The sequence below is a fragment of the Lygodium microphyllum genome, chromosome 1 (assembly GCF_053477565.2).
Source record: "Lygodium microphyllum isolate KBCC chromosome 1, Lygodium_microphyllum_v1.1.10, whole genome shotgun sequence".
Taxonomy (NCBI): domain Eukaryota; kingdom Viridiplantae; phylum Streptophyta; class Polypodiopsida; order Schizaeales; family Lygodiaceae; genus Lygodium; species Lygodium microphyllum.
Window position 1 is genome coordinate 23,536,224 of NC_141135.1, and position 22,010 is coordinate 23,558,233.

Genomic DNA, 22,010 nt, shown 5'->3' on the forward strand with positions numbered 1-22,010 from the left:
AGAATCTAGTTCCGAGTATGATTGTAAGGGGATTGATGAGATGGAAATGTAATCGCCATAGGTTGTATATTCATATCTCATTTGCGACGAATTCGATTTACTTCTGAACTTGGGTGGGGTGGATTCGATTGTTCATTGCAGGATGCATTGGCTACACCTTCCTAGGTCGTTTGGACTGATGTGAAAACATACCTTACGCCTGAAGACTCAACAAGTCTCATAATTCATTTTACAATTACAACAACGCGGCAGCTCTTTTACTTTTTGGCCGAAAAAAAAATTGAAGGTTCAGGTGGCTGGATAAATTCGTTGCATTTCAATTTTCCTCTTGGCAAATCTTTCTCGAAAAGAAGGAAAAACTGATACATTTTATCAAATTCTTTTTCCACAGGCTTGCTCCTTCTTCTCCTGCTGCTACTGCTGCTGCTTCTTCTTCTTCGTTATCGGCACCATCGGTTTTCGACAATGTCCACCATATTTGTTCCTGCCGAGCTTCCCGACCCCAACGACGACTCCATCGCCTTGCAGAAAGCCTTCGGAGGTTAGTGATTGCCGAGTTAACGATCCTCGAACAGATTCAAACAATGGAGTAAAGCCTTCTCTGTCCGCTGCTTACAGACATTAGTTGCGACAAAAAGGCTTTGCTGGATGTATTGTGCCACCGCAACCTGGAGCAGCGCATGCAGATTCGACGCATGTATGAAAGCAAGTATGAAGATGATCTTCTGCAGCGGTTGAGATCAGCACTTCATTCCAATCTAGAGGCACTGATCATCCCATACTGTCAGTGAAATTTCGGTTGATTAAGGACTTAATTAATCTAGAGGCAGTGATCGTCCCATTCCATTAACGAACATATTGGTGAATTTTCATCGATTATGAGCTGCATATTAATCTAAAAGCACCGATCGTCCCATTCTAGGAGGAAGTTTCACCGATCATCCCATTCTACCGGTGAATTTTTGTCGATTATGAGCTTCATTTAAGTAGAGGCGATGATAATCCCATCTTCTGAGTGGACTTTGGTGGATCATGAATTTCATTCTAATTTAGAGGCACTAATCATCTCATTCTATCGGTGAATTTCAGTCGATCGTGAGCTTTGTTCCAGTTTAGAGGCTTTAAGTAGAGGTATTGATAATCCCATTCTATCAGTGGATTTTGGTGGATCATGGACTTCAGTCTAATTTAGAGGCACAGATCATTTCATTCTATTGGTGAATTCTGTTCGATTATGAGCTTCATTCCAATGCAGAGGCATTGATCATCCCATTCTATCTGTGAATTTTGGTTGATTATGGATAAAAACATTAGTTATAGAACAATCTTATGTGTTCACTGCTGTCAAGCTATTGCCATTTGTTTTTCATCTTTCGTAATAGCTTAAAGTAAACTGAGGATGAACTCTAGGGAATTATGAAACGTGTGTTGCATGGAGGTTGATCAAACACACTTAGTTTTCTTGTTTCCTGGTTTTGACTTACTCTGGATGTATTAAGGCCTTGGCTTAACATAAAATCAGTGTATACCCACACTTCTGTTATAAAATGATACTGTTACTTCAATTATATACGGGGATATTTAGCACTCTCAATTGCAGTGATACAGCTATGGGGTTCATCAAGAGCTTGCATTTCTGATGTTTGCATGCCTCTTACCTGTTTCTTTCTTTCTTTTGGTCAAAGAAAGCAGCTGTGCTCTGGATGTGTAATCCTGCAGAGAGGGATGCCATCATAATCAAGGATGCTTTAAAAGGAATGGGTAAAGATGAAATGGCAATCATTGAGGTTTTAAGCTCACGGTCATCTTCACAGCTCGTTGATATCAGGCATGCCTACAACGCCTTGTTCAAGCAATCCCTTGAACAGGACATTGTAATGAAAACAAGCGGGGATGTAAGGAAGGTGGGAGGAGCCTTTTAACTAATTATACACTTAGCTATGCAGGTTGACGTTATATGTGACGTCAGTTATTCCAAAGAAAGTTGATGTATAGTTTGTTTTGCAGCTTTTGTTGGCTTTTATTCGTCAAAGTAGGCCTGAAGAGTGGGAAGCTGATATTTCTATTGCTGAAGCTGACGGAAAGAACCTCTTCAATGCTGTTAAAAACAAAAATAATGTTGATAATGCTGCTATCATTATGATTTTGAGTACAAGGAGCATGGTACAACTGAAAGCTGCATTAGACCACTACAAATCCTCTCATGGTCATAGCTTTGGGAAGGTAAATATAGTTTGTTTCCACTGTATGCTCTTCAATGCTGTTAAAAACAAAAATAATGTTGATAATGCTGCTATCATTATGATTTTGAGTACAAGGAGCATGGTACAACTGAAAGCTGCATTAGATCACTACAAATCCTCTCATGGTCATAGCTTTGGGAAGCTAAATTCAGTTTGTTTCTAATGTATGATTGCCATTTCTTACAAGGGCTGTCCTTCATGGTTGTTCAGTTGTAAGCACTCCTTTTTAACTTATATCATACAATAGGTCCAAGCAAGTAGAGACATGCATGACTCTGTCCTCTACGTTCTTTCAGTTGTAGGCTTTGTTCATTGACTTATATCATTCCTTTTCTGGGAGGAGATCTCAGGTAGTGCTAGTTGAATTTCCTCCCAATATTGTAACTGGAATCGCTGCTCTAATGACTAAATCATCTAAGAAGAATGATACCTTAAGGTAGTTTCAAAGCTTTTTGAAAAGCTACTGTAAAGTTCCTTTGGATGATGTAAATACTCTTTTCTTTTTGATAACATAATATGAAACTGCATTTAAAAAAAACAACCAAATGTATGTCATTCATTAGGCCCAAGCAGGTAGAATTCTCTCTTCTGTTTCTCTCGGGCGTTGTTGAAAAATATCTAAAATAGGCCCCCTTATTTGGCAGGCATTGAAGGAATCAGAGGGGAGTTTCCAACTGAAGTTAAGAGCTGCTGCGAAATGCATAGTGAGTCCAATCACTTACTTTGCCAAGGTATGCAAACATGAAATATTTGATATTGTTTTCTATCATTTTGCATGAGCCTTGATAGGTCAAAGTACCATCTTTTCTGTTTCTTATGGTTTCCTGGTTTTCTAAAGAATCGGGCATGTTTTTTTTCAAGCCACAAAATTTTTGGTAAATATGTCAGTTTGAGGTTGCTGATGTTGCAGTGGCCTTATCATGCAGTTAGTGCATTCGAATACTCAATCTGAAACCAAATAGATCTGAATCATAGCCTGCAGTTACATCACAGAACAAGTCTCAAACCTTTTGCATCCCCATATCTAGTTATGTTTGGGGTTGAATTTGTCATGAAATTACAGCACATCATCATTTGGGAGTCAACTCTATCTATTACTCCATTCCTCTTGCAATTGGATGGGTGAACGTCTTGCTGTGTGATGACAATTCATTACCTTAAGTAGTATATAACCAAGCAACATTTAACCAGAAGGGTATCTAGTTTAAAAGTTCAATCTGTTTATAACCTACTGAATCCTGAGTAGGTACTTCTTTAATTCTTCAAACCAAGAGCAACCAATTGATTTTCCCAGACTAAGACCAACAAGTACAATAATGAAGTCTAGTATAAGGTTTGATGCCAAGTAAAACAAGAACGATTTCTTGCAGCCTGATGGTTTGCTTCGTCTATAGGAAATTTCTGCCAAGCTGGGCATACTCCTCTATGGAGGATCTTATAAGCTATATGTGGCTAGTAAAAGTGTCTCTTGACAAGCGTGATAACTTTTTTGTGTCAAATGCCAATTTTTTTTTGTGATATTTATATAAGACTATGTTTATGGACATGTTATTGTCTATCCTAGTTCCCAGTTCCACTTTTGGTAGCCTTTTTTCCAGACTTCAGTTTTGTAGCAAATTCTAGACTTCAGGTATGGAATCAGATCCAAACCTCCACCACCCAGCTTTCAACACAAAGAGTGAGCATGGATGCAAACCTCTATTGCCCAGGTTCCAGCTCAATGGGGGAGTGTACAAGTAAAAACAGTTATCCACTGTGGATCAGCATGTCAGTTCTGGTGCATTTCCAGATTCTATAGCAAACACATTCGTTACTTAGTTGGAGTTTAGCAGTAGTTAGCAGATCAGAGCAACCAGTCTTTGCAACTCGGGAGCATTGCATGCAAGGAAATCTGCTGTGAAGTGTGTCGCAGGACTTTACCATGTTTGACTGTACATGAATCACAGCAGAATAAGGAGAAGGACTCTTTCCAAGGAAAGGATGAGGAGACAGGATGTGGGTGTATTCTTCAGCAGGTTTTCCAGATACTCATGTAGTACATATCTTTCAGGTTGCAGATTGCGAGCTTTGTGTACTTCCAATTGGTGCTTAGAGTAGTGGGTGGTGAAGGGACATAAGTTCTAAGCTTTTCACACTTCTTGGAGTTAGTGCTTTGGCGAAAATGTTAGCTATGTTCTCATGTATAGGACAATATTGTGCCTGCATGAAACACATGAAGACACTATCACAATGTCAAAGAGAGGCTTTATGCATGATTGTGAATGACGATGCGAGTAGGACCCTCTACCAATAAGCTATGCAGCCAAACATACTCTAAAACTGTTGTGTGAAAGCTATTAGCAGCCATGTGTGTCATGGATAGTTATCTCTTGCTTGTGAGTCTCATCCGGAGTGAGACAGGAACATTAGGAGCTCTAACACTCGGTTTGTCGTGTGTTGGGATGGAGGAGGCAGCTCTGTTTAGAGCATGCATCTCTTTTTCAGTTGGATTTAGGCGTGTTCACACTGGATGGTTATTTTCTAGCTTAGTGCATTTCTTTTTTAGTGGATCGGGACTGTGTTCACACTAGCTAGGATGATGCAACTAGCATTTATGACGGCAATCTGAATTTTCTTGATTGTTTTATTCATGATGATCAGTTGGCCAGCGTATTTTTGGTCTATTGGAGCAGGTCGGTCAGATTTGGCTGATTATGGCTATTTATAATTGTCCTCCACACTTGGCTCTTCATTCATAGGTTCATCCTTTGCAGGTTTGAGCAGACTCCAATGTACAGGGACTCTTCTCCGTTTTCCGGTGCTTTGTTCCATCATCAACATAATTTGGTGTTCTCACTGACACCTTGGGTTGCATGCAGGGACTGATCAGTCCTCTAAGAATGCAGATTTTCTACCTTGTCGAGGCCTTCTACGAAGTGTGCAAGGCATCCATGGCCTCTCTTTGCAGGTGTAACTGATTTTTCCTACCATTCAGGCAGCACCCCAGAACACAAATTTCTTGTGTGATTACAGGTCTTGAAGAGTTATGGATTGCCACCGATTTGATACTTTTGATGACTCTGATGTAGAGACCAATTTAGTCTTCCATTGATAGGTGGTCACATTAGTTAGACCATCATAAAGAGCTACGTAAAGATCAATATTCAGAGCCTTGTTCTTGCTCTGATAGATTGAGAAGATCAGAGTTACTTCCCCTTGCTTCTCCACATCTTTCTTAGAGAAGCCATACTACAAGTTCTCGCATAGCCATGATGGCTTTTTATGTTCAAATGCTTGTGCTTCCCTCTCTCCCCAAAGGAGATTGACTAGATGGTACAAACTACTCCCTTTGGTCTTGCAAAGTGAAGTGTATCTGTGACACCTTCAAGTTGTGGGAGTTTATTACTACCCCAATGCATGTTGAGTGGAGGATCCTTGCATTGGTTCTAGGATGGACTTGTGAGAGTGCGCTGCGGAAGAGGGAATACGAACACGGAGGGAGAGAGAGAGAGAGCAGAAAATAAGGAACAGAAATCTGCACTGACTGAAATGAATGCTGAATACACTGAAATGGACTGATCAGTCCCTGCACGCAGCCCGAAGGGTCAGTGAGGGTACCGGATCAGGCTGATGATGATGGCAGCACCACCACGGGGGAGAAGGAGTGTCGGAATCTGCAAGAAGACAAGTGATCAAGTGGGGAGGGGGGCTGCCTATAAATAGGCAAAGGGACAAACCCTAACCCTAACCCTAAAATGGGCGCAAACCCTAAAAATGCCCTAAAATGGGCGCCCCACATCAGTAACCAAAAAAGTGGCTGGGCAGCCAGTGGCTGCCCACTAAAAGAGGCCAAAAAGAAATACACATCCTAAGACAGCCAGTCAAGAGTGACTAGCCTTCCCCATCATAACACATGACAAACATGTCAGAGCTCCTAATGTCCTCGTGTGACTCAGACTGAGGCTCACAGGCAGGAGATGACAAGGCATGACAAACATGACTGCTAACACCCCCTCTCAAATCTTGGATGTGGTTGAAGGCCGAAGAGGAATAGATCCCGGGGTGGCAAGAGGAATGCCAATGTCGATGAAGTCTGTCGATGTAGACTGCCGTTGAAGGAGCTCCTCACGATCTTGGGAATTCCCCTCTAAAACACTAGGGGCCAGGGAATCCACAGCCGCATCACCGATATCGGCTCCCGCTAAAAGGGATGGGGGGTATGAGGGAACCACCGGAGGAGAAGGTGGGGGATGAGAAGGAACCTGTGGAAGAGAAGGTGCACAAGCGGGAACGGGTGTAGCAATAGACTACCGCGGAGGACCCTGCATCAAAGAAGGGGAATGGAGCCTGTAAAGCCCGCTCTCCTGCCAACCTGTAGATAAGACAGCTCCTGTAAAAGAATCCTCAATAACAATGGCATGCTCGGTGAAGATCACTCGTGTGCCAATCCTTGTAAGGCCATAAACTGAGAGGAGGGGAAGGCCCAAATCCGGAACATGTAGGACCTGTGAAAAGGAGCTCGAAGGTCGGTTGGTAAACAAAGGCAATGTGCCAACACCACTAATAGGCACCGATAAAATGTCACCAACAGTGACTGAACCCTCTAATGGACGGAGATCCTGTAACAAATCACCTCGGGGAGTCATATGACTCGAAGCACCACTATCCACTAACCAAGGCTGCGCAGAAGACACTGCAGCCACGGAAGAAGGATCCTCCTTCAAAGCATGGATATGAAGGAACATTGACTCATGGGTAACAGCTGGTGTAGAGGTAGAAGAAGGCTCCGATGTAGATCCACCCTTCGCTCCCGGACAAAGGTGAGGGTACTTCTTCCAGCATTTCTCCTCGGGATGTGTCCCTTTCCCATAGTGTGGGCACTTCGGGCTCTTTGAATCTGTGTCAGAGCCTGAAGAACTGTCCTTCTTCTTAGCCTTTGACTTCTTCTTCTTCTTCTGTCCTCTCGAACCTGCAACAAAGGCTCTAGTGGAGTCGGATCCACTAGCATTGACCTCTCTGAGTCGCTCGTCATGCTCCAAGACAAGCGGGGATAACTCCTCCCATAGAAGCTTCTCACGGGTCCTTGATGTAAGAAGGCTGGTGTAGAAGACATTAAACCGAGGCGATGGCAGCTGAGTCAAGAGAATCATAGCCATGTCTTCAGAAGATATCGTCCGACCGAGGGATGCAAGCTCATCCCTCATATCCTGTAATCTGTTGATGTGGTTCTTCATGGAAGGACTATCATCAATGGCAAGCATCCGCAACTTCTTTTCGAGAGATATCTGGTGGGCAAACGTCTTCTGTTGATAGAGAGACGCGAGCTTTCTCCACACGTGTGCTGCAGTCTTCAACCTGTGAACATGAACAAGGACAGAATCCTGCAAACTCAGAAAGAGGAAAGATCTGGCTCTAGAATTGAGCCGATCCCATAAGGCTGCACGATCCATAGATGTCCCATCTGCGGGATCCACCTTAGGCCGGGGAATAGGAACAGAAACAAGCTTCCAAAGATCGAAGGAGTCCAAGATACACTCCACCTTGCAGGACCATAGAGAAAAGTTGGAGCCATACAACCGGTCCTCTTTGGGCAGCTGAGGAAGTACGGGTACCTGTACAGGGGGTACCAAAGGCTGCATCTTTGGCCCACTGGAAGGGGCTCGCCGAGATACATGAATAGAAGGGAGACGAGAAAGAGGAATAGACTCCGGACAATGGTCCTCGTGATAGAAATCATGCCTCCATTCAGATGAGTGTCGAGACAAAAGCTCGTCATCTGAGTCATCAAAGCCCGTAAACTGATGAGAAGACATCTTCCAATCTGCAAAACACCAAACACCAAAGAAAACTTTGTTGATGCCGAATAATGACCAGCAGTATGGTCACCAATCACCAAAACGCAGGCGGGGGAGGCCTACAGACACTTGGAGTTGCAAAATGCAAGGTTGTCTGATGAATAGCACCAAGATAGAAGCCGCCAGCATCAAAACGCAGCCTGGGAATAGGTCGCTAGTAGGAAAAGAGCCGCCTGACTGAAAACGTAAGCAGAAAGCAGTTGTTGATGATGTGGCAGCCTCTGGAGGGGGGCGCCTGCAGCAAACGCAAGGCTGGTGGTGACACGTGGTAGCCTCTGGAGGGGGCGCCTACAGCAAATGCAAGGATGGTGACCTCCTGGAAGGGCCGCCTTGACTGTTGGGGATGAGGCCAGCAGCAAACACAAAGATTTTGGGTGATCTCCCGCGTAAATCTCAGCTCCGTGTACTCTCCTTCGGCTCTAATACCATGTGAGAGTGTGCTGCGGAATAGGGAATACGAACACGGAGGGAGAGAGAGAGAAAGCAGAAAATAAGGAAGAGAAATCTGCACTGACTGAAATGAATGCTGAATACACTGAAATGGACTGATCAGTCCCTGCACGCAGCCCGAAGCGTCAGTGAGGGCACCAAATCAGGCTGATGATGATGGCAGCACCACCACGGGGGAGAAAGAGTGTCGGAATCTGCAAGAAGACAAGTGATCAAGTGGGGAGGGGGGCTGCCTATAAATAGGCAAAAGGACAAACCCTAACCCTAACCCTAAAATGGGCGCAAAGCCTAAAAATGCCCTAAAATGGGCGCTCCACATCAGTGACCAAAAAAGTGACCGAGCAGCCAGTGGCTGCCCACTAAAAGAGGCAAAAAAGAAATACACATCCTAAGATAGCCAGTCAAGAGTGACTAGCCTCCCCCATCATAACACATGACAGACATGTCAGAGCTCCTAATGTCCTCGTCTGACTTAGACTGAGGCTCACAGGCAGGAGATGACAAGGCATGACAAACATGACTGCTAACAGGACCAAGCATCCTTTAGGATCAGCTTAATTCTAGAGCGTGATCTTTTCTCTTCATGAGTTTGCAAGATTCTATCCTTGTTCATGTGTGTAGACTTCAGACCGCAATGGAGGTGTGGATAAAGCTCTCTTCCCTTTACCATTAGAAGACCTTTGCCCACCGCATGATCGTAGAGAAGAAATGTTGGATGCTTTTTGTTGATGATTCCCTTTCTATGTGGGACCATGTCAACAAGATGGACATGTGGGATGAGCTTGCGTCCCTTAGTAGGACGATTTCATCATAGGACACGGCAATGATTCTCATTACTTGAATGCCATCTCCCAAGTATGATGTCTTCTACACCAGCTTGCTTACCAAGATTCATAAGACTCTTCTATGGGATGAGGTAGCTCTACTTGTTTTGGAGCATGAAGAGTGCCTCAAAGAGATTGATACCAATGGATCCAGCCTTACTATAGGTTCGGGACGGGCAATAAGAAGGACACAAGAAGGCCAAGAATAAGAAGAAGAAGTAGGTTAAAAATTTGGAGTCTTCCATGGGCTATGGCATAGATTCAGAGAAGCCTAAATGCCTACAATGCAGGAAGGGTACTCATCTCGAGAAGGAATATTGGAAGAAATATTCTCACCTTCATCTTGGAGTAAAGGATGGAGCTAAAATATCTGAGCTCTTCTCTACATTTTCACTAGTTGTTACACATGAGTTCCTTTACATCCATCAGATGGAGGAGCCTTTTTTATCGGCTATAGAGAGGCCTTGACTCATTAATAGTGGTGCTTTGAGTCACATGGGTCCTTGAGAGATTTGTTGCAAGATCTTCATTCATCTGAGGGTATAGTCATTGTTGGTGATATTTGCTCAGTGCGTATTAGTGGTGTTGGTACTTTTTAGCTATTGCCTAACCACCCATCGAGCCCACTTCGAACGTCCTTCATGTTCCAAATTTGGGCTTTCCATTCCTCTTGGTTTGTGGCCCTACTAGACTCAGTACTGTTGTTGTCTTCATCAAGCAAGCTATCGTCTTTGTTGAGGATTCTTCTTCAAGAGATATTTTAGTGACAGATTTGCAGGAGAGAGGGCTTTATAGGCTCCATTCCCCTTTCATTGTACAAGGTTCTCTGAGGGAGTCTTCCATAGCCACACCCATTCCGATTGTGCATTATCTATCCCACAGGTTCCATCCCATCCTCCACCATCTCGTATCTCCCATCCCTTTTTGAGTGGGATGATATTAGTGATGCGATTGTGGATTCCTAGGACCCTTGTGTTTCAAAGGGGGATTCCTAGGATCATGAAGAGCTTCTTCATTGATAGACTTCTTCAACATTGGCATTTTTTCTGCCACTGCTGTTCTTTGGCCTTCAGCCACATCTGAGATGTGAGAGGAATGTTAGCAGTCGTGTGTCATGCATAGTCATCTCCTGCTTGTGAGTCTTAATCTAAGTTAGATAGGGACATTAGGAGCACTGTCACTCAAATTGTATGTGTTTTGACAAAGGAGGCAACTCTGTTTAGAGCATGTGTTTCTTTTTTAGTTGGATTTAGATATATCCACATTGGCTTGTTATTTTCCAGCTCAATGCATTTCTTTTTCAGTGGGTCTAGACTGTATTTACATTGGCCAAGATGGGGCGACCAGCATTTTTAATGGCCATCAGCATTTTCTTGATTATTTTATTCATGGTGATATGTCAGCCACCATTTTCTTGGCCTACTAGAGAAGGTTGGCCAGGTTTGGCTGATTATGGCTATTTATAGCTGTCCTCCACACTTGGCTACTCATTCACATGTTCATCCTTTGCCGGTTTCAACACACTTTGACGTATAGGGACTCTTTGCTGTCTTCTAGTGATGCCTTTAACCTGATCAGGTCCCCTCACTCACCTTGGGCTGCGCGTAGGGACTGATCAGTCCTCTTTGTATTCAGCATTCTTTTGGAGTCACTTTCACATTCACCACACTTTGACACAATGACCATAAGGAAGCAAACATTAGACTCACTTGTGATCTCCCAATGGTGGGGCCGAACAAGCTCTCTTGAGCCTGGGACCAACAATATATTGGGTCCTACACATGAACACAAGGATTGACATTTCATACCATGAGCCCACACCATCTCAGCATATGGGCCACTCCATGTTGCTTTGCTTAAATGGCATGTATCAAGTCATATCTTTTTGTCATAGGACTTGCATGTTTTGGACTATTTGTTAACCTTGTTCCAAGTGTTCTATCAAACAACTTATATCAAACACAATATGAACTCAGATATCCAAAGATAAATCCACTTGATAAGATATGCTACTTATCTTCTTAGTAATTTGTAATGGCCTGTAGTATTGCCAAGGTAATTTGTATCATTTTCCAATGCTCACTGTATCGAAGTCTTTGGAACCATTAGACACACACCCACATGTCTTTTTGGAGTCCTTTGACAATTATGGTTGTTATAAAATACAGCTTGATCTTTGTCTCTTTTAATGCTTTCCTTTGAAATTGTTAACATCTCTTTCGTATAGTGCATGAAGTCATATACGAATGTCATTTTACTCCTAATGGTTTCAAATCATAACCATACGAGTATGAATGGGTTATATCTTTTAGCTAATACTTAGCACCATTATAAGCAAACTCAATTTATGGAAAATGCAGTCCTACTAGGCTTTATGATGGGAGACATACATGCATCATATTCTCCATTGTTTGGTTTGTTCTTTCAACTTGTCCCTCAATCTCATAAGGTTGGCATAGACAGATTGGTCTTGGATCTCTAGAAGATATTTGCTAGGGATGGCAAGTAACTTCATGTTCACTAACTATTTCATCTACAAGCATGTAAAAATGCTCAAGAAAGAGCCCCACTTGTTTTTCAACTTTTTTGAATTACCTACACTCATGCACATAAGTCTCTGTAAAAAATAACAGGTATGCTTTGATACCATGTCAAAATATGTGACAGTGTAAAGAGACAATAGGGTTTGCGGAGAGTAACATGTTGGAAAATGGCAGCCAGCTATGGAGAGAGAGGAGAGACAATGACAGCAAGAGAGTGAGCTAAAGCAAAAAGAGAAGAGTGTACTTGCTAGAATGAAAGATAGAGTGAAAGTACAACTTATGTTTAGGTCAAGGGTTGACCTAACTAGCCTTCCACTAACTAACTAGAGTTAGGTTTATTTTACTCTAGAGCCTAGTGTCACTACTTTAAGTTTCTAAGACACTAGGTGACACACCCTACATTGACACTTTAATAAGTGTCCACTCCACATAAATTACATTGGGCGTTGCTCATAGAATCGGCAAATTCTAATACCCCCTTGTAGTGCCAATGTGATGAAGTACAAGGATGATCAATCACCAAAGGGTAACAAGTTTGAGGACTTTCGAAAAGCCTCAAACTTCTCGCGTGGTAGTGCCTTGGTGAAAATGTTTGCAACATTTTTCTGTGTAGGTACATACATCAAGCTGATCTCTCTTGCATAGCATCTCTCTTTGACATAATGGTAATGCACCTTTACGTGTTTCGTGTGAGCATGAAACATAGGATTTTGTGCTACTGCAATAGCACTCTGACTATCAGAAAGAATGGGTGTAGGACCCTCCTATGGTAAATGTAGATCAGCCAACAATCTGTGCAACCATACACATTCCACTGATGCCGTGAAGGCTGCCCTATACTTAGCCTCACAAGACGAGGTAGCCATTGTAGTCTGTTTCTTGCTTAGCCATGAAATGCATGAACGGCCTAGAAAGAAACAGTGTCCACTAGTAGACTGCCTAGTGTTTGTATCACCAGCCCAATCTGAATCACTGTAAGCCTGTAAGTACAAGTCTCCCCCCCCAAGAAATAATAATGCATGTGATTGAGTACCTCGCAAATATTCGAAGATCCGCTTAACAGCTTGCCAATGTATGGTCCATGGGCTATGCATATACCTGCTCACCTAAGATACTGCATATTGAATGTCAAGGCGTGTGTTGCAAAGATAAATAAGACAGCCAACAGCGTGTGGCTGTAAATTGCAACATCAAACATCTCTTCACCATCATGCATAGACAGCTTTAAGCTTGGCTTTCTACAGGAGTGCACATAGGTTTGCAATCTTGTATACTAAACCTATGTAACAACTTATCCACATATTGTAGCTGTGACATGATGATACCATGTTGATTTTGGGTGAATTGAATCCCCAAATAATAGTGTAGGCAGCCCATATCTGACATAGCAAATGCATGCTTTAATTCAGCCTTAAAATATGCAATTTTTTCTTTTGTAGGTCCAGTGAGCAGCATGTCATCTACATAAAGAATGATAATCAGCAAGTCCCCCCCCCTCATTCTTAATGTATAGAGTGGGAGCAGTTGGACTATTTTTGAATCCTTTGCTAGCCAAAGAAGCATCAATTTCGGAGTACCATGCACGAGGAGCTTGTTTGAGACTATAAAGAGTTTTATGCAGCTTGCATACCATGTGCTCTTTCCCCTTAACCGCAAAACCTGGAGGTTGTGACACATAAACATTCTCATGCAAATCCCCATTCAAGAATGCTGTCTTAATGTCCAACTGATGTACTTTCCAGCCATAATTTGCAGCCATAGCAATCATACATGTCACCGTACTCATACGGAATGTAGGAGCAAAAGTTTCTTCATAATTGTACCTGTTAATTGTACCATCTGTTAGTACATTAGTCAGTTCATGGTTGAGTCTATACTTGTGGTACAACCAGTCGGCCAGCATTAATGCTGGCCAACCGATCATATTTTTGGCATTTATTTGCCCTATTTATTGTGAGGCTCCCTCCTCCTCATTCATTCATCAGTGGACAGTTCTTGGAGAGAGGGAGCAGGTGCCAGTGCCTCCACAGCCGGTGACTCACATTGTATCTGTACTGTCTCATGTCTTGGTATATGGATTCCATTTCCCGAGCATACATCTGAGTTCTCATCTGTATTGTGTTATCTCTTTCTTTTCTTTTGTCTTGTGTTCAACAGTTTTTTTCAGCACATGTTTATGCTTTCACTGCTGCACCACTTCTGACATGGTATCGGATTTTAGGATTTGTGTTTCTGCTGTGTTTTCTTGCTGATTTCAGGACTTTTCACTTTTACTGATCGGGCAGCTGCTGTTTCAACCAGGCGACCTGTTTTGCCTGCGTTTTTTGTTGATGTCAGCATCCCTACAGCCTTTGCATTCGTTTCAGCTTGTGTTTTGGTGTCTCAACATCTCCTCCTGGCTGGGCGCTTGCATTATTAGGCTGTTTTTGCTGTTTTTGACAGTTTTTTTGACTTTTTACAGCAGTTTTTATCTTATTTTGTTCAGATTTTGGGTTATACTATATGTGAACTCTTGCTTTTTGCAGTCTGTGCTCGTGTTTTGGCTGTGTTCCCTCTCCACGTACATTCTTTTCTCTACTTCTCTTCTCAATCCTCTACAGATGGTTCCATGCACATCCAATGATGATACGCTACATGGAGATTCCCGTGGGGCTTTTGCAGCTTCAGAGAGGGGTTCGAAGACGAAGAAGTTGAAGGCCTAGTGTTACCACTGTGGCAAATTAGGCATTTTATTTGCCAGCATTTATTGTGTTTTGGCATTATTTGCAGTTAATTGGCCAGCATTTAATGCTGGCCGACCAGTCATATTTTTGGCATTTATTGTCAGGCTCCCTCCTCCTCATTCATTCATCACTAGACAGTTCATGGAGAGAGGGAGCAGGCGTTAGTGCCTCCACAACCGGTGACTCACATTGTATCTATGGTGCTGTCTCATGTCTTGGTATATGGATTCCATTTCCCGAGCATACATTTGAGTTCTCATCTGCATTGTGTTATCTCTTTCTTTTCTTTTGTCTTGTGTTCAATAGTTTATTTTAGCACATGTTTATGCTTCCACTGTTGCACCACTTTTAACACCATCAGCCTTGCATTTGAGTTTAAAAACCCATTTTGTGCCAATGGCCTTCTTGCCAGGTGGTAAATCCACAAGATCCCATGTAGAGTTAGTGACAATAGAGTTTAACTCATCTTGCATGGCCTGTATCCAATGTACATCTTGTTGAGCTTCGTCCAAGGAAGTAGGCTCATCATCATCTAATAGTGAGCTCATAAACACATGCTCATAACAATCATTACTTCTGTAAAATCAATCAAATGTGCTCCCCCTGTATCATTTGCTGCATTTTTGGCAGCCCTTCTAGTGCGTTGAGGTATAGGAGCATCCATTTTACTCTCCTAGAGAGTTTGCAACAGCCATCTCGGGACTGTCTGCTGTATTAAGTCTGTCTTGCCATTTACAGCAAGCACAGACTCCAAAGTAAGTGGCAAAAGACCCTCAAAGACATCATCAATGTCATGGGTGGCTTGCATTTTAAACTGATGATGTGAAAATGCAGCATTTTCAGCAAATAGGACATCCCTACAGACAAAGAATTTCTTCGTGCATGGGTCATACAAGCGATAGCCCTTGCTCTCCGAACTGTAGCCAATAAATATGCATTTTACAGCCTTGTCATCAAGCTTCCCACGAAGCTCTTTCGGAACATGTGGATAGGCTATGCAACCAAACGCCCGAAAGTAGTCTACTTTGGGTTTCTTGCCATGCCAAGCTTCGAATAGCGTGATCGTCTTCAGTGCCTTAGTGGGTGTACAATTCAACACATGATTTGCACACTGAAGGCCTTCTAGCCAAAATTTATGAGGTAGCCCTTTGCTTTTTAGGATACAATGAGTCATCTCCATAAGAGTCCGATTCTTTCTTTCAGCAACACCATTTTGTTGAGGAGTCATTCTAACAGTGGCTTGATGCGTAATGCCATGATCAAGCAAATATGTCTCAAAAGCACGAGACATGTACTCCCCCCTCTATCTGTGCGAAGTGTTTGCACTTTTAAGTCAGTTTCAGCTTCAAGCTTTGCAACAAGATGTTTGAAATGCATGAACACATCCGATTTTGCCTTTAGTCCATACACCCATGTATACCGAGAGTAGTCATCAATAAATGTAACAAAGTATTGATGACCTCCAAGTGCACATGTCCTCATGGAACCACAAACATCAGAGTGAATAAGCTGCATTTTTTAGATAGCACGCACTACACCGTCCTTTTTGAAGGCAAACCTATGTATCTTACCCAAAATACATCCCTCACATGCTTGAGGAGGTGGAGTCTCCACTGGAGGCAATGCATCTACCATATGACACCTCTGAAGGGTCATCAAACTCCCAAAGTTCATGTGTCCATAGTGGGCATGCCATAGCTCCGCATTTTGCATAGCGGGTGAAAGAGTAGTGACTGCTAAAGCATTAGGAGACTGTGTGTCATATTTATCTAACAAAAATAGACCCTTATGTAGGGTGTTGGTCAGCCTAAGTGCATAATCCATCTCTCTGTCTCTTACAATGCATTTGTCATCCTCAAAGATGACCTGAAAGCCATGCTTATTAAAAGCAAAGATAGACAACAAGTTCTTTGTAATGCCAGGTACAAACAAGACATCTAGAAGCATGAAATCACAACCATCTGCAGCAGTAATAGTGACTGTCCCAATACCACATACATCATAACTATTGCTGTTTGCACATGTAATACGCTTCCCAGTAGGGGTTGAATGCAAAGAGGTAAACAAACACTTCCTGGAAGTGATGTGCTTTGACGCCTCATTGTCAAAATACCATGTTTGCTGCATTTCAGCAGCATTAAATGCTGAATCAGCCATTGAAGAATAATAACTGCATGTGAGAAATGCATAGTCCTCCTCTACAAAGTTGGTTGAAGTATCATCATCAGTAGATTTGCTTGCTGATGTTTCTTGGACAGCTAAACTGGAGTTTTTTTTCTTGTCTTTGTCCAATCTCTTTCTGCATTCATCGATATAGTGACTAGGCTTCTTGCAATAATGGCATTTCCCCTTCTTTTTAGTCTTTTCTGTGTCTTGGACAGCCTTATTTGATGGCTGTCTAGCATCACCCTTTTACTGATTTTTTACATTCTGCTTGACTTTTCCTTTGCCTTTGAACTTGGAAAGCATAGCCACATCACCTGAACACAATGCCACATTCTTTTGAGTCTGTTCCTCTTGCAACAAGAGGCCTTCCAACTCCACAAATGTACATCAAAGAGGTGTGGAAACCAAGATAGGACTCTAGAAGAGAGTTCAGTGTGATGTTTACCAATTCATCATCCTGAATGACCTCATCAACATTGAGTAGCTGCTCACGCAAATCGTGTATGTGAGTAAGGTGCTCTGTCATGCTATCACCTTCATCCATGGTCACATTGGCCAACTCTTTGCGGAGATAGGATATCCTGGCCTCATTGCGTGCGGCCAACATACGCTCAAGTATATCCCATGCTGATTTTGACGTCTTACAAGATTGAATGTGTGGAATAATTGCCCTTTTCACTGACAAGGCAATTAAAGAAAGTGCTTGTGCATCTTTTGAGTCTCATTTCTTGTGACCCCGGTAGAAGGGAGAGGAGGGTGAGCAGTAGTAGTAGCACCAATACCACCTTTTAGGCGCAGTTTTGGGCGTAGTTTTGGGCTTGAGAGGGGGTATTGACTAACACATACTTTACAATTAATTAACATTTTTAAACAACCCCAAAACATGCTTAAATAATGAAAAATGCAAATTTGATGCGTGCTTTGAGATAGTTTCAGTGGTCCCCCAAAACCCTTAGGAGCGATATTAGTACCTGTCAATCCTAGACACTAGCTACCAATCCCAAACTAGTAGACTTGTCGCTACCAATCCTAGATTGGTAGATAATAGCTTCAAACTAGCTGCTCCTCCACCCATGCGTTTGGGGGTGCAGGCATGCGACCAAGAAATCCAGGAAATGCCATTTTACTAAGGCATTTCACTATTGCCATTTTATTGCAGCAATTTACTATTGCGTTCTACTGTGGCATTTTACCTGTCCTCAAGCGTTGAGCTGAGGTGTCTGAGGTGTAAGACCTCCTAGTTGTTGCAAATCACCTTTAATATAGTTCCACAGGTCCTTTGCCACAAGAAGGTTACAGACCATAAAACCCACAATGGGTAGTTTGAGCCATCAAGTTTGTTCTCCTGAGTGAGGACACTGAGGATGTTGCTCTGATCATTATTCCCCTAACATGCCATGCTGTCAATGATAGACAAAACTCTGCAGCCAAATACATCAATGCTGAAGTATAAAGTATACTCCTCAGAGTACCAAAATCCCCCATGGGATTAAGAAACAAGTACCAAACTATCACTCAAATGCCAAAGTGTGCACAATGCCACCCAAATCAGTACTCAGCCTGTAAATTACAGCACTATACTACTGTACCACACCCGCCTTGAAATGTGTGCCCACAAAAGTACAAAATACAATAACTTAATGTTGATTCTTACCAAAATTTACTAAATTTTCCCAAAATTCTTTGTCCAATCTGAATGTAACAGCAATTAAATGTTGTTGTGCTGCTTGTTGCTTGCCTTGGAGTGTGTGTCGGGCAAAAGCCCCAAGTTTCTTTCTAAAATTTCAAAGAAATTGAAGAAATTTGTACCTTGTAGTTGGAATTTTTGTAGAAATGTTGCCTCGGGATGTGTATCAGTAGTGAACAACAGTTGAAAGCTAGTAAATTACAGCACTATACTACTGTACCACACTTGCCTCGAATGTGTGCCCACAAAAGCACAAAATACAACAACTTAATGTAGATTCTTACTCAAATTTACTGATTTTTCCCAAAATTCTCTGCCCAATTTGAATGTAACAACAATTAAATGCTGCTGTACTGCTTGTTGCTTGCCTTGGAGTGCGTGTCGGGCAAAAGCCCCAAGTTTCTTTCTAAAGAACAGCAGCTGAAATCTGCCTCATGATGCGTGCCGAATCCAAAAAATTGAAAAGCCCCAAATTTTCTTGAGCCAATGTGGAAGAAATTGTGCAATGTCAATGAGTTTGGTAACAATTTGTGGAAAGGGCCTCCAACCAGGCAAAAGCCTCAAATTTTTGGTGGGAATGTCCAAGAAATTGAGAAGTTTCTTTGAATTGGTTGTCGATTTGAACTCTGGGAGCAAAAATTAGCAAAAGCCCCAAATTTTTGGGCAGCACGAACTAAGATTCGAGGAGAAAATGGCGGGTAGAGCTGAGAACAACAGCAGCTCTTCCAAAAGAGCAGCTCCTCGAGCTGTGTGCAGGGCTGCATTTGGGACTGTGCGTTGGACACGTGCAACTCTGAAAACAGCAGATTTGGAGCAGATGACTGAGCTGGACAGATTTGGAGCAAATGGACAGATTTGGAGCTGATGGTTGAACTGGACAGATCTGGAGTAGACAAGACGGCTCAGCTACAGCTCCTCCACTTCAGCAACACCTCACAGCCGCTGAAAACTCTTCCTCGAGCTAAGAACCAAGCTGGCAGCAGTAGGACCTTCTGTGGGATGGCACCAGCTGAGGGTGGCTAAACGGAATCCGCGTGTACGAGTTGCCCAGATACCAAATGTTGAAAACTGGCAGCCAACTATGGAGAGAGAGAGGAGAGACAATGACAGCAAGAGAGTGAGCTGAAGCAAAAAGAGGAGTGTACTTGCTAGAATGAAAGATAGAGTGAAAGTACAACTTATGTTTACGTCAAGGGTTGACCTAACCAACCTTCCACCAACTAACGAGAGTTAGGCTTATTTTACTCTAGAGCCTAGTGTCACTACTTTAAGTTTCTAAGACACTAGGTGTCCACACCTTACATTGACACTTCAATAAGTGTCTACTTCACACAAATTACATCGGGCGTTGCCCATAGAATCGGAAAATTCTAACATAACACAGAGTGTGCATGGCAAACATGGAGGGAGAAGAGAAACTCAAAAACATAAGAACACGTCCTCTGATGCCGAGGAGTGACTTAGGTAGCAAAACGCAAATCCCAGAGTGTTGGAGCTGTCAAATGTAGGGAGAGCAGCCCAATGTTAATGCCAAGTGGACAATGATGATGTTAGATAATGGAGGTTGAGCTAGGTTGCAAAAACGTAGGTCCTAGCAGCCTTTGTGATAGATGAGTGATGTGAGGTGATGGAGGAGGAACTAGGCTGCAAAAATGGAGGTCCCAATAGCCTGTGTGATAGATGATGACGCCAAGCAAGGAGAAGACCTCTAGATTGAAAAACGTAAGTGAAGGTGGAGCTTGAAGAAGAAGGGCGCTGACACCAAGCAAAGGATGGTGAAGCTAGGTGGAAGATGCTTCAAACGCAAGGCTTAATGCTGGAACAAGGTGCTTGAAGCAAAAGAGAAAAGGTGAAGGCAGCCACGAGCCATGAGCTGCAATGTCCTCGTGAAGTTTTGTGAGGGTAATGGAAGGGGCTAGTGAGAGAAAGGAAGTGGTGGTAGCGATTGAAGGAGGTGGTGAAGAATCATTGAAGAGAGAGATAAGAATGAATGAAGTGATTGCCTATTTATAGACATAAGTTGTGTAGGCTGGCGCACCATTGTGTGGGCGCCCACAAAGTGGCTAAAATGTGGATACCAGCCCTTTTTGGGATTGTCAGCGTGAAGCCCTAAATGGAGTGTGTGAATTGAAGAAGTGGGTTTCTCAACACCTCTTCTTAGGCCCAAAAAGGGATGAAAAAAAAGGAGCGAAGAGAGATACAATGAAGAAGAAGAGGATCTTAGAGATCCAAGGTTTCCACCTGAAAGGTAATGTGTAGTAAGAAATAGTAGATAGGAGAAATTGTAGAACCTGAGTTCACTTTGAGAGAGAAGCCACTAGCTCTGTAACTCCATGCTGGAAGGAATTTCGAAGGCCTTGTCACCAAGTGGTGGCTAGATCTTAAGGCTTCAATCTAGGTGGTCTTTAAAGATCTTGGGTATCAATAGGAGAAATGAGTGCTCGAAGTCAGCCTCCCCAAAGTGTAAATGGTGGGTGACGAACTTCATGATGAGTAGGTGCCCCCTTTGAGGGTGGAGGTGCATTGTTGCTTCATACCATAAGTAGTTGTTGTTAGCGATCAGATCAGATCAGGGCAGCAGGCCAGGCCTGGTGCAGTCGGACTGCCACGTGGCAGTCCGACCTGCAGCAGGCAGTCGGCGCCATTTTTGGCGCCCTATTTCCCCCGGTTTTTCAGCTATTTATACCTGGCACTTTCAGCAGTCTGGCACACTTCTCTGCTCGCAGATTACAGACCGGTGACACGCGCAGATTTCGTCTCTGTTCGCAGATTTCAGACAGCAGACAGTGCAGACTGCAGCGGACTTCGAGGTGGACAGCAGGCTGCATCGTTGAGGTGGAGACACGCAGTCCAGCGCACTGTGCCCGTGTATATATCTGCATATCTTTGTATTCAGCATTCTTTATACAGCAGATCTTCATCGTCCACTGTCTCTTTCTCTCTCTTCTCTCTCTGCGTTCTCTCTCTCTCAGTCCTACGCTTCCGCACCGCTGCACTCTGACATGGTATCAGAGCAGTGTTTGAGGGCTGACTGAGCGCAGAATCAACCTGAAGAGGAGTTTCTATCGCGACACAAATTTGCGTTTTTTGCGTTTAAGGGCAGACAGGAGGGCTGCGCCTTGGAACAAGGCTGAAACGAGTGTGGGCGCACAGGAAAGGAGTACAGGTGGTGGATTTGCTGCTGTTTACTGCTGTTTGACGCGGAGGAAGTTTGAGTTTTCAGCCTACAAGTGCAGGTTTTGCTTTTTCATCGCCTCCGGCGGGTGAAGAAGGTTCAGGACGCGGAAGAGCCTTAGCAGGCTGAGTTTTCCCAGTCAGAGGGGGCTGCTTTTGCGTTTGTGAAGGCATTGCAGGTGAAGATGTCTACAAAGATTGACTTGGAGTTCCAATCGATTATGGACCGGAAGGTGCCTGTCTTACCGGCTCTTCCTACAGATCAGAAGCTCGACGGCGACAACTACCGCATTTGGCACGTCATGATGTTGGCTATCCTTGAGTCCTATGATTTGGCGGAGTTGGTACAGGAGGAGATTGACCGGC

The 22,010-nt window shown here is 43.2% G+C and overlaps 1 protein-coding gene across 1 annotated transcript in view; it reads left to right on the plus strand.

Moving 5' to 3' along the window:
* The first annotated feature begins 332 nt into the window (after positions 1 to 332).
* LOC148040918 (annexin D5-like) overlaps positions 333 to 22,010 on the plus strand; it is a 39,784-nt gene continuing 18,106 nt past the window's right edge. Inside the window, exons 1-5 of the mRNA XM_087674038.1 lie at positions 333 to 541; positions 619 to 764; positions 1,686 to 1,904; positions 2,008 to 2,223; positions 2,888 to 2,974. Of these exons, the coding sequence (XP_087530164.1) occupies positions 466 to 541; positions 619 to 764; positions 1,686 to 1,904; positions 2,008 to 2,223; positions 2,888 to 2,974 (744 nt within the window). The 5' untranslated portion in view covers positions 333 to 465. The remainder of the gene's footprint in view (positions 542 to 618; positions 765 to 1,685; positions 1,905 to 2,007; positions 2,224 to 2,887; positions 2,975 to 22,010) is intronic.